This window comes from Sceloporus undulatus, chromosome 5 (genome assembly GCF_019175285.1).
Source record: "Sceloporus undulatus isolate JIND9_A2432 ecotype Alabama chromosome 5, SceUnd_v1.1, whole genome shotgun sequence".
Classification (NCBI taxonomy): Eukaryota; Metazoa; Chordata; class Lepidosauria; order Squamata; family Phrynosomatidae; genus Sceloporus; species Sceloporus undulatus.
In genome coordinates this window covers 100,559,150-100,572,812 of record NC_056526.1, presented here as the reverse complement: position 1 = coordinate 100,572,812, position 13,663 = coordinate 100,559,150, and the positions used below count along the sequence as shown (strand labels likewise).

Here is a 13,663-nt window from a genome sequence, read left to right as displayed (position 1 = left end):
TGGGTGATTTCAGCTTTCCTGATATTTGTAGAAAATCAAACTCAGCCAAAACATTAAGGTCTAGCAAATTCTTTACTTTTCTGGAAGGCGATTTCATTGTCCAAAAGGTGGAAGAGACAACAAGGGGATAAACCACTTTAGATTTGTGAAGTCAAAGGCTTTCATAGCCGGCATCCATAGTTTTTTGTGGTTTTTTTGGGCTATGTGGCCATGTTCTAGAAGATTTTCTTCCTGACATTTCGCCGGCATCTGTGGCTGGTGCCATGGAAGTGAGTGGGATATAGATACTGTTTGACCCTTGGGAGGAAGTGATTTACATGTTAATCTGTGTGTTGGTCTGTTATTGAATGCCCAGGCCTCAGGGCTGAAGGATATGCAGCATATCTGACCACAGTTATCACCTTTCTTTGACTGAAGATGCCAGCCACAGATGCTGGCGAAACCTCAGGAAGAAAATCTTCTAGAAAAGTACTGGGGGTGATCCCATGGACAGGAATACTAAAAGAGAAGGGCGTTCAGGATGGATGGGAGTTTCTTAAAAGGGAGATACTGAAGGCACAATCTCAAACTGCTCCAATAAGGAAGGAAAATGGGAAATGTCTCAAGAAACCGGGATGGATGACTAAGGAACCGAGCTAAGTTTTAAATGGGGGCATGTATAACAAATGAAAAAATGGGAAAATAACCAAGGAGGAATTCAAGGAAATAGCTAGCACATGTAAGAGGAACGTCAGAAAAGCAAAAGCACAGAACAAGCTCAGGCTTGCTAGAGAGGTTAAGAAAAATAAGGAAGAAAAAGGAAATGTTGGGGCCACCACATGAAGAAGATACCAAAATGCTAACAGAGCACAGAGACAAGGCAGAACTACTCAATATCTTCTTTGCCTCAGTGTTCTCAGAAAAGGATGCTCAACCTAAGGATAATGGAGCAGAGGAAACAATACCAAAAATGCAGCACAGAAATAAGTAAAGAGGAAGTACTAGAATACCTGGTTAATCTCAATTACTTTTAAGTCTCCAGGACCAGATGACCTACATCCAAGGGTTTTAAAAGAACTGGCAAATGTAATCTCAGAGCCATTGGCATTAATTTTTGAGAACTCTTGGAGAAGAGAAGTACTCTCAGCAGACTAGAGGAGGGCAAATGTTGTCCCCATCTTCAAAAACAGGGAAAGGATCCCAGCAATTATTGCCCAGTTAGTCTGACATCAATACCAGGAAAGCATCTACAGCAAGTCATTAAACACAGTGTCTCTGAACATTTAGAAAGCAATTGCCATTATCACAAAAAGTCAACATGGGTTTCTACGAAACAAGTCATGCCAGACCAATCTGATCTCCTTTTTTGATAAAATTGCCAGGTTGGTAGACAAAGGGAATGCTGTAGATATAGCATATCTCAACTTCAGTAAGACCTTTGACAAGGTGACCCATGACATTCTTGTAAACAAGCTTGTAAAATGTGGGCTAGACAATGCAACTGTTAGGTGGATTTGTAATAAGTTGACCAGCCGAACCCAAAGAATAGTCCATCTGCTTAGACCTTGTACTGAGCAGACATTTCACTCCAAACTAATGAAAGCAGAATTCACACATCAAAACATGCAAAGGCAGAATTAACTGTGGATATAGTATATCTTGATTTCAGTAAGGTCTTTGACTAAGTTCCCCATGACATTCTTGGAAACAAGCTTGTAAAATGTGGGCTAGACAAGGCACTTGTTACATGGATTTGTAATTGGTTGTCTGGCTGAACACAAAGGGTGCTCAACAATGGTTCCGTTTCATCCTGGAGAGAAGTGACCTGTGGGGTGCCACAGGGTTCTGTCCTGGGCCCATTGCTATTCAACATTATTATCATTGACTTGGATGACAGAATTGGGAGCATACTTATCAAATTTGCAGATGACACCAAATTAGGAGTAGTAGCTAACACCCCAGAGGACGGGATCTAGACAGGATCTGGAAACCATGCCCAATGAGGAATGACTTACGGAGCTGGGGATGTTTAGCCTGGAGGTGATATAATAGCCCTGTTTAAATATTTGAAGGGATGTCATATTGAGGAAGGAGCAAGCTTGTTTTCTGCTGCTCCAGAGAACAGGACCCGGAACAATGGTGCAAGCTACAGGAAAAGAGATTCCACCTGAACATTAGGAGGAACTTCCTGACAGTAAGGGCTGTTCGACAGTGGAACACACTTCCTTGGAGAGTGGTGGAGTCTCCTTCCTTGGAGCTCTTTGGAGTTTGGATGGACATCTGTTGGGGATGTTTTGATTGAGAGTTCCTGCATGGGGGTTGTACTGAATGGTGCTTGTGGTCTCTTCCAACTCTATGATTCTATGAACTCCAGTGATTTCTGTCATCCTGTATAATGGTATATATAATAACAATTTGTTTATTTTGTCTGCAGATGTAGGAAACAAAAATGGTGGCAGTGAAGATAAATCAAAGAATATGGAACAAAGCCTATCAAATATTTTTCCTGGTATGTTTTGTGTATTCTTTTCAGATAGAGATGTCTCTTGCTAGACAGAGCATAATCTTATCATGAAATGTCATTTATTAATTTGTGAGAAGAGCAGCTTTTTCTTCTCTCTACCATCTATAACACTTCATGCAACAAACAGCAAAGATTCTGTCAACAAAAACCATGCCATACATGACACAATATTCTTCATCATTTTTACTAAACATACACACAAAGACACCCTTCTGGATATTGTTTTAATGAAAGGGATTAGATATATTCATCTATTCATGTAGAGTGGAAACCCTTTAGTTTCTAATATGCATGTCTTGATTATGGTCACAAGAATCTGTTAGTCTTTAAAATTATGCAATATTGGTGTGTTTGTTGCTGAGTATATTTGTTCTAAGTACTGTACTGTGTGTCTTCATCCATATCTGACCCTGAGGGATTATCTGAGGGGAGAAGAAAGATGGACAATTTCTAGACATGAAAATCTGTCACTGCTGCCATTCTTGTCTGCTGCCTTCACCCCTCTCTCTTTCTCTCTCTCTCTCTCTCAAACACACTGCAAGGGTAGGTTGTGAGAAAGTGATCCGTACCTTTCCATTATGTGGCCAAAGTATGACAGTCTCAACTTGATCATCTTTGCTTCCAAGGAGAGCCCTGTCCGTGGTATCCTAAGTACTCTTCTCCAGCACCATATTTCAAATGAGTTGATTCTGCTTCTGTTGGCTTCCTTCACTGTCCAGCTCTCTCATCCATACATGGTAATTGGGAATGCAATAGCCTGAACAATTCTGACTTGAGTGCTCAGGGTATGTCTTCGCTCTTCAGGATCTTTTCCAGTTCTTTCATAGCTTCCCATTCCTAGTCTTCTTCTTTCTTGATTACGGTCTCCATTCTGGTCAACGTATGATCCTACATATGGAAATTCTTTAACTTTTTCAATTTCCTCATTGTTTAGATTTAATTTGCGTATTTCTTCTGTGGTCATTATTTTTGTTTTCTTTATGTTCAGCATCAGATCTGCTTTTGCACTTTCATTTTTTACCTTCCTTATTAACTGTTCCAAATTTTGAATGTCTTCTGCTAATATTATGGTGTCCTCTGCATATCTTAGGATTTAGGTTGTTAGTGTTTCTTCCTCCTATCTTAACTCCTCCTTTTGCTGTTTCTAATTCTGCTTTCCTTATTATTTTTTCAGCAAGTAGGGTGTTAGAATGCAGCCAATTGGGAACCACTCTGTTTCCCCAAATTCTGTTCTGACAGTGGTCTCTTGTCCTTGGTACAGATTCCTCATCAGGAGTATCAGATATAGTGGCATCCCCATGTCTTGGAGTGCATTCCATTGCTTTTCGTGATCAATACAATCACATGCTTTGTTGCGGTCAATGAAACACTTTGGTGTGCTCCATTAACCATCATATGTTTGCAGTGTGGTCCCTAGTGCCCTTTCCTTTTCTGAATCCTGCTTACACCTCTGGAATTTCCCTCTCCATGTGTTATTGGATTCTGTGCTGCAGAATTTTGAGCATTATTTTGCTTGCATGTGAGGTTGGTGCAATATTACATTTGTCCTATAGTTGTGCAGTCTTTTGTATCTCCTTCCTTGTGGATTGGTATGTATATTGAACCAGTCTGTTGGCCACAGCTTTGTTTTCCATATTTGTTGGCATATTTCAGTTATCACTAAAGTTGCATCTGCCTGTAGGCACTATGGCAGTTCAATTGGGATATCATCTGTTTCCTGGTTCCCATTTCCTTTATTGCAGATTCCACTTCACTTCTTAGAATTTGGGGTCCACCTTCATATGGCTCCTCATTCCAAATATCATTCATTCCCTCATCTCTTTTGTATAACTCCTCTGTGTATTGCCTCCAGCGTCTTTTTATTTCTTCTTGTTCCTGTACTATGTTCTTTATTTCTCCATAGAGCATACTTGCCCTCAGTTTGAACTTGGCTTTAATTTCTCTGATTTTTTTATAGAGATCTCTCATCCCTTTTTGTTGTTTTCTTCTATTTTTCTGCATTGGTCATTGTAGCATTTCTCCTTATCCCTGTGTGTCACAGGTTGGACAGTTGTGTTCATACTTCTGGCTTTGTTCCTATCACCTTTTGCTTTTGCTTTTCTTCTTTCTTTTATTGCATGAAGTGTTTCATCTGTCATCCATTGTTTCTTATCTTTCTTTTTGGCCACTGTTAGTGTTTTCTTGCATTCATCCTTAATTATGTCTTTGACTTCTGTCCACTTCAGGTTGACTTCAGGTTCCCAGTCAATTATACTCAATTGTTCAGATCTGTTTCTTACATTGTCCTTGAATTCATCTGAAATGTAATTCAGGCCATATTTTGGTATATTTTGCTTTCTTTTTCAGCTTAGCTCTGATTTTTGTTATGAGCAGTTCATTCTCTAGAGAATGTTGATTAGATGTTGATTAGAATGTTGAATAGATGATGCATTATTTTTTAAATATTTACTCCATATAGTTGATGCTCTAGTTTTGATGCTACCAGTATATACTGTTTATTTATGTTACAGTAATTTTTGCACCTTATCTTGCATATTGCCAAACACAAATACTGTACTTAATTTCAGAAACCATTATATATCTATGGAGAACTGAATTTAATGCTAAGATACTATTTATATCCTTGTCATAGTTGTGGGGTCTAAAATGCAGCCTGGGTTATGTTCTTTGTTGTAGAATATACAGAAAGGTAAACATACAAGCTCAGTCTTATTTTGGCAGGATGGCCAAACTATGGTCCTTCAGAAGTTGGACTTCAACTCTCATCATCCCTCACTGATTATGGTGATTAGAGCTGATGGATCTTTCCATCCAGCGATATCTGGAGGGACATAGGTTGCCAACCCGATTCCAGGATATTGTTACCTCTGTGTGTGTGTGTTGTGTGCCTTAGCGGTAATAGTGGTAGATTTGGTTTTCTTTCTGTAAACAAAGTGCCTAGGACATACAGATATCCTCACATTTTTGCTGTTGGCATGAACATTTGTCCCAAGCAGTGTAAAGTGCTGTGGACCAGTTGTGTGTGTGACACAGGAGGCTGAGGGTTACAGGTTAAATTTTTGAAACTGCAATAATCCCATGCACATTTTCATGGGAGTAAATTACTTTCAGTTCCATAGGACCTTAAAGTATTGAAGTGAAAAAGAAATCTCATGAATTTTCCAGACAAAACATAACAATGTATATCACTACACCTGTAATTTTATTTATTTATTCATTTATGGAAATGATTTTTGTAAATTGTTTGAAGTTTGCAGGGAAAGAATAGGATGGGAATTTTTGACACATTATAGTCCTTTAATATATTTAGGTTTTTCATTGGAGATTGTAGAGTAACCTGTTTGTTACAATATGATTCCCTCAGGAGAATTTTACATCACTCGCCATTCAAATCTCTCTGAAATTCATGTAACTTTTCATCTCTGTGTGGATGATAATGTGAGATCGGGTAATATTACTGCCAGGGATCCTGCAATCATGGGCCTCCGGAATATCCTCAAAGTGTGTTGCACTCATGATATTACTACCATTAGTATTCCTCTCCTACTGGTACATGATATGTCTGAGGTAAGCAATTGGTCACTAGTTGACTTATTTTTCTTTAAAAAATGGGTATTGCTGAGTCTGTTATTCAGTGGTTAGTGGTGGGTAACTGAAAAGCTAGGAGGACACATTAACCTTCCAAGAGACCTGGAAGACAACACCTCTCCCCACTTTCCCCAAATACCCCCCCCCCAAATGCCTTCTAGTGGGTGTGGTGGGTATTTTTGCCATGTTTTAGGCCTTCCTTTGTCACTGTAGGCTCAGGAGAGCCCCTTTTTAACAATAGGAACTGAACAGAAATCACTAAATGAGCCTAAACTACTCAGGGGTGGAGCAAAGCCATGGGAAAAAATGCCGTCTGCACCCCTTCAAAGTCATTTTAGGGTGAAAATATTATGTGCAAAAGAAAATCTTTGATGCCTGTGAAAGAAAAAACATTATTTTGACCATATATGGCCCTGGAGGTATGCTTTGCTCATCTTTGCTGTATATTAACAAAGGAACCAGAACTTCCTATCTCATTCCTAACCTATCCTAGCACTTTCACAGTACTTCACAGCACTTTCTCAGTTCTGGTATTCCTTTAGTAATGGGAATGCTTGTTCACTGTCAACCTGACTTTTAAGGATATCTCTGGAGAGCTTTGCCCTTCCCCTTTGGGAGCAGAATTAATATTACAGAGTTCAAATGAACCTCAAGACTATCACAGCCATATAGGATTACACAGCTAAAGCACTCTTGAGAGATGGCTATCTAGTCTACTTCTGAGGCAGTCAGTGTTTTTTTAAAGAGCTTTAATATTTGTTTTTGTTTTTTATTAATAATTTTTATTATACAAAATTAAAAATTTACAGTAATCCATCAATGCTTTCACATATATGAATTGATAAAAAAATTAACAAAAATAAATTTAACTTCCTAATCTGTGGTTGTGAATGAGTTAGTTATGTAAAATATTACTATCTCTTATAACAAACTTTCACCATTATCTACAAAATGTCATTTTTAATACCAAATCCTATCTTGTACCGAATATGTTATGGATATATCTGTATTACCTCTAAGCATCCTATCCTTTCTGTATTGACCAAAACACGTAAATATGATCAAAACGCTAACTTAACCTTTACTTCCGTTTATTTTAATCCATAAATAATTCATTTTCCCTGTCTCTATTATGGTTTTTTTTTAAAATGAGGCAATCAATGTTGAACAGTTCTTAGCATCAGGAATTTCTTTTGGCTGCATTGGTGGAATTTCTGTTCTTTCATTTGAATCCTTTTTTTCATGTCCTAGTTTCTGGAACTGCAGAAATCAAGTTTGTTCTATCCTTTACAAGACATCGCTTCAGATATTTAAAGATGGCTATCATGTCACATTCAGTTCAGTCTGTGGTGTGCCATCTGTTCCTGGTGATTTGTTTCCCCCAAGTACTCTTGAGTGCAGCTTCCATTTCATTTTTGAAAAATTAGATGTTAGTCTTCATATGGTTCTTCAAATTAATCTGTCATCTTTTTATCTCTTGTTATGTTAAGATATGTTAAGGCCCTGGTGGCGGGGTGGTTAAATACATGTACTGCAGCCACTCGGTCACAAACCACAAGGTTGTAACTTCAGTACTAGCCAGGGGCTCAGAGTCAACTCAGGCTTGCATCCTTCTGAAGTTGCTGAAATGAGTACCCAACTTGGTTGTATAGCATTACTATTCTTGGTTTAAACTTTGCTCTAACTTCTCAGATCTTGAGGAAGATTTTTGTCGTCATCTTCTATTTCTCTGCATTGATTATTATAGTAATTCTTCTTGTCCCTGCGCACAAATTGTTGAAAAATTGTATTCAAGGTTCTACTCTATTTCTGTCATCTTTTACTTTGGTTTCTGATCTATCCTTAACTATTTGAAGAGTTTCACCTGTTATATATTGAGGTTTCTCTACCTTTTTGGCTAAATATAGTGCTTTTGTTTTTGTTTTGCTTTCCTTCCTGGCTTCAGTCCAGCGTTCATCTGGTTCTCAGTTCTTGGTTAACAAGTCCTGTTTTGGTAAGTGATGAATTTCTCCCTAGACTCCAGCACAGAATCTTTCAATTTTTTCTTCTTCCTGCTCTGTAGTTGGAGTATAATCTTGGATTATCGTTGCATTGATGGGTTTTCCATGAAGTCTTTTTGACATTATTCGGTTAGATTTTGCATTATATTCTTAGGCTGCTTTTGCTACATTTTTCCTTACTGTAAATGCCATCCACTTCTTATCTTTTCATTTCTTGAATAAAATACTGTGTAATTATCAGACTCAAAATGTCCCATTCCTGTCCATTTTAACTCACTCACCCCAAGTATTGCAATGGAATGTGAAAATCATAAATCAAGGGAAACTATATGTAGTAGAATAGGCTAGCCTGAAGAAAGAGGCTCCTCCCTCCATAACTGTCTTCCTTCGGCCTGAGAGGGAGAGAATAGGCTGGGCGGTATATAAATAAATCCTATTATTATTATTAATAACAATAAAACAAGAAAAGGAGCATATAAACCATGGTGGCAAACCTATGGCACATGTATCAGTGATGGTGAACATTTTAAAGACAACTCAGAACCCACTTATTTATCGCAAAGTGCTGCATCCCTCTGGCTTTCTAATAATGAACTCTGGCAAACTCTGTGCTGGGGCGACGGTGTTCATGCCCATAGAGAGGGATCTGTGTGCCCCCTGTGGTACATGTGCCATAGGTTTGCCACCACTGGTTTATATGCTCCTTTTCTTGTTTTATTACGTCTAGTTTCCCTTGATTTATGATTTTCACATTCCATGCTCCCATAATATGTCTTGCACAGCTTCATACTTTGTTTTCACTCTGAATCATTCTGCTTTCCATTCTGTGATTCATTGATCTCTTCACAGGTGTACACACCCTTGACTTATAGAATGCTACTTCTACTCCTCCCGTCTTTTGTCTGTTTCTTTGGAATAAGTCATACCTCCCTATTACTAAATTCCTGTTATAAAACTCATCTTACCAAAATTCAGTGATCCCTCTTTAAATCATACTTTCCTCCTGTGTTCTGGTTCGGTTTGTTTATTTCCAGTATTTGATGCAGTTCTGTAGAGACATCCAAGACAATGGAACATTCTCTCCTGTGGCTTCCTTGTTCTTTTTACTCCTTTCCATTGGTGTTTTTTTTAAACAATCAACCCTATTCCCTTACTACTGTCACCAGTAATTGTTTCCCCCACCTTCTGAGATACTATCTCCCTCTTCCTCATAACTCAGTTTAAAGTCCTCCTGATCAAGTTTACAAAGCTCTTAGAAAATAATAATAATAAAAAATAATAAAATTTATTTATATACCGCTATTCCAAGGATCACAGCGGTGAACAATAAAAAAATAAAACAATTAAAAGAACATGAGCCCCAACCCCCCCCCCAACAGAATTACAACAGTTAACAACAATTAGCAGTCAACAACAATAAAAAACCAACAGCACCCCAGACAAATGGCTGTGTAGAGTGGAATACATTGTAAACATCGCCAAGGGGAAAAGAATAACAGACAAGGCTCACGGGGGAAAAGCCTGGCGGAATAAGAAGGTCTTCAGATCCTTCTTAAAAGTATTAAGGGAGGCACTAGTACGGAGCTCATTGGGGAGGGAGTTCCAGAGCTGTGGGGCTGCAACAGAAAAGGCCTTCCGGAATGAAGCATATCTAGCATCTGGAACTCTTAAAAGATGTCTCTCACCCAATCTGAAAGTGCGGGGCGGATTGTATGGGGAGAGGCGGTTCTCCAAGTACTCTGGGCCCAAGCCATTTAGGGCTTTATAGGTAATAACCAACACCTTGTATTCGGCCCGGAAGTGAATAGGCAGCCAATGAAGATCTTTTAAAACTGGCGTTATATGACTGGCCCTGGGACATCCAGTAACCAGCCTAGCAGCCATATTCTGCACTAATTGAAGCTTCCGAGTTTGGTACAAGGGTTGCTCCATGTAAAGCGCATTACAGAAATCTAATCGAGAGATTACCAGAGCATGTACAACGGTTTCAAGGTCCCCCCGGCCCAGGAAGGGTCGCAGTTGGCGTATCAGCCGAAGCTGATAACAAGTGCTCCTGACCGTCGCATCCACCTGAGCAGTAAGGTGAAGTGACGAGTCCAGGAGCACCCCCAAACTGCGAACTGAGTCCTTCACAGGGAGCGTGACCCCATTTAGGACAGGTGGAAAAATTTCCTTACCCGGGCCAGGAGAGCCAATCACCAGTACTTCCGTTTTCTCTGGATTCAGGCTGAATCTGTTTTCCCTCATCCAGCCCATTACCGACTCCAAGCAAGCATTTAGAGGAGAGATGCCATCCCTAGATACTGCATCAGTCGGAGACACAGAGAAGACTATTTGAGTGTCATCAGCCTACTGATAACACCGCGCCCCGTGTCTCCGGATGATCTCTCCCAGCGGCTTCCTGTAAATGTTAAATAGCTTAGGGGACAAAATCACTCCCTGAGGGACCCCAGATGTAAGGGCCCTCCTATCGGAGCAACAGCCCCCCAGCTCCACCTTCTGGAATCTGCCCGAGAGGTAGGAACGGAACCACTGCAAAGCAGAGCCCCTGATACCCAACTCACTCAGGCGACCCAGAAGGATACCATGGTCGATGGTATCGAAGGCCGCTGAGATGTCCAAGAGTACTAACAGGGACACGCTCCCCCTATCCATACCCAGATGGAGATCATCAACTAAGGCGACCATAGCAGTCTCAACTCCATAGCCCGCCTGGAAGCCGGTTTGAAATGGGTCCAGATAATCTGTCCCATCCAAGATCCCTTGAAGCTGAAAGGCAACTGCCCTCTTGATCACCTTCCCTAAAAATGGCAGCAGCAAGACAGGCCGATAATTGTTCCGAATTAGGGGGTCAGGGGAGGGCTTTTTCAACAAAGGTTTAACAATGGCCGTCTTCAAAGTAGATGGAAACTGCCCATCCCTGAACGATGTATTAATGATACGGTGTAGCAAGTTAGTTACAACCGTTCCCCCTTGAGCTGTCAGCCATGAAGGACAGGGATCGAGTGAGCAAGTTGTCCTCCTAACACTTCTAAGACTCTTGTCCACATCCTCGGTATTTACAGACTCAAAGTGATCCAGTTTAACTGAGTCCACGGAAGCTCTGAATGCCTCTATTCTAGATTCTGAACTAATAATGGAGTCAAGAAAATACATTTTTACCACCTGTTTTAAAGATGCAACCCATCTTTTGCCAAAAGTCTGTATGAAAGCCAAATCTTTCCTGATAGCACCATCTGCAGGGTTAGTTATGCATTTCCAGTATTGATTTTCCTAAGCCATGCTGTCCAACAGGAAGGAATGATGACATATCAATCTGTGTCTCAATGACTTTGTTTCCTATGCATAACCTCAACAGTCCCTTACAATATGCTGTGTCTTGATGTGTCCACTTGTTTGTATGTGGATCAGAAGAAGAGGCAATCCTTGGTGGGCTTGATGGTTCTTGTCAGCCTCTGTCACAGTGTGAATCTTTATCCCTGAGAGATAGTGTACTTCTCAGGGCTTCTTGTCATGACTGCACATCACTGCTTCTGTTCTTTTCAGCGGGACTCCTATCACCACATGTCACCTCTTCTTCTGGGAACTGGCAGAAGCCCTTTCATTTACAGAACCCACTTCCATGCTCTCTGGATTGAGTCTGTTGTCCATGTTCCAGCCTAATTAGGGGAAGTGCTAGCGATCAATTGTAGCTATCCAAACTCAATACATGGTTCCTGATAGTGCTGCTTCTGTCTATCACATTCTTCAAAGTGTCACCCTCCTGAGTTTGAAAATTTTCTTCCTCCCTAGAGGCTTACCCCATGTGTTGCCCTTCCGGGAAAGTCTAGTTTTGGTCTATCCAAATGTGTGAGTGGAGAGAGAAAGAGAGAGAAAATAGTTGTGTGGGCCTCCAGCTGTTGCAGTTCTCTACCAGCAGGGCAACCAATCTGTGCTTTCTAGAGATATTATTATTAGGTTTATTTGTATAGCGCCATAGCCTTTACATAGCGCTTTACAAAGGAGAGAAAACAACAATCCAAAATAGAAACAAAAGCCTGCCTACTAGAGCACACAATCTAAGACCACAAACAAAGTTATAAAATTAATAAGATATTATTATAACAAAGTTAAAACAAAACTATAAAATTGTAAATTAATACAAATAATATGTCATTTAAATATACAGTCATAAAATCAAGACAAAATTTGGAAAGCTTCCCTGAATAGAATAGTCTTTAATTTGGACTTAAAGTAGTCTAAAGAGGTGGTGGTCTGCAAATTCATGGGAAAGAGATTCCAAAAATAGGGGGCAGCATGGGAGAAGGGCATATCTGAGTAGGGGCAGAGAAAATCCTTGGCTGAATCAACAGCCCCAAATCATTAGAGTGCAGAAAGCGAACAGGAAGAGAGAGTGAAACAAGTGCTGACAAGTAGGTGGGGGCCAAACCATGAAGGGCTTTGAAAGTTAGTAATAAGAGCTTATAACAGATTCTAAATGGGATCGGGAGCCAGTGAAGGGACAACAACAATGGAGTGACATGATCATAACGGCAGGCGGAAAAAATTATCCTAGCGGCAGTGTTGCAAAGAAGTCAAGGGAGCAAGATGGGCAAGAGGAAGCCTAGTTAGCAAAGAATTACAGTAATCCAGGCGAGAAATTTCCAGCGTGTGAGCCAAAGTCTTAGCAGTAAAAATGGAAAGAAAAGGCCTGATTCTCACTAGATTATAAAGAAAGAAATGGCACGACTTTGCCACGGCCTGAATTTGAGGAACAAATGAAAGGGAAGAGTCGAAAATGAAACCCAAGACTATGCACTTCCTTCACAGGTTGAATGTTAGTGCCACTAACTGATTGAAAATGAATAATGCAGAGGTGGCTTTGGCGGGAAAACAAGTAGTTTTTTTGTCCATATTGAGCTTAAGGCACCAATGGAGCATCCAGACAGAAATAGCAGATAGACATGATGACACTCAACATCCGGGGAGAGTTCTGGAGTGGAGAAATACTGTGGCTTTAAGGCGCTTCTTTGGTGTTGTGTCATGTGGACACAGTGCCAGAGGAGCACTGTGACACCATGCGCCATGTGGTGCGATGCACAGTTTCACTTTGGCCTGGGGATGAAGCCGGGTGTGTGTCATATGGATACCATGCCCTGACTCTGCCCCCAGGCCAGCTTTAATGGCCAGTCAGCACAGGGCCTTACTCTGTCTCTTTCTCAATTGCACATAAAACACTTGTTTCCCAAGCTCATTTTCGCCAAGTTCCTCCATTTGTCTCAGTGAGTGAACAAAACGCTTCAATAGTGTACCACATTTTTTCCAGACTCAGCACTACAGCAACCTATTTCAGTCACTGCACCTTTATACACTTATTGACATTCCCCTTTCTTAGATGCATCTCACCAGTAACTGCTGGTACAGCATACACCCCCTCCCCCTGCCACCTCTACTTTCTTCCTAACCTACATCATTGGATCTCACTATTTCAGTTGCTGATAGAATAAAACAAATTGCAAAAATATTTCCTCATCATACTACTCATACTGCTGCCTCCATTCTGCACCTGATGGATGCTTCGCCCTTCCTGCTT

General features: G+C 40.4%; 1 protein-coding gene across 1 annotated transcript in view; it reads left to right on the top strand.

Moving 5' to 3' along the window:
• C5H12orf4 (chromosome 5 C12orf4 homolog) overlaps nucleotides 1-13,663 on the top strand; it is a 49,287-nt gene that overhangs the window by 19,253 nt on the left and 16,371 nt on the right. Inside the window, 2 exon segments of the mRNA XM_042470328.1 lie at nucleotides 2,414-2,488; nucleotides 5,868-6,070. Coding sequence (XP_042326262.1) covers nucleotides 2,414-2,488; nucleotides 5,868-6,070 — 278 coding nt within the window.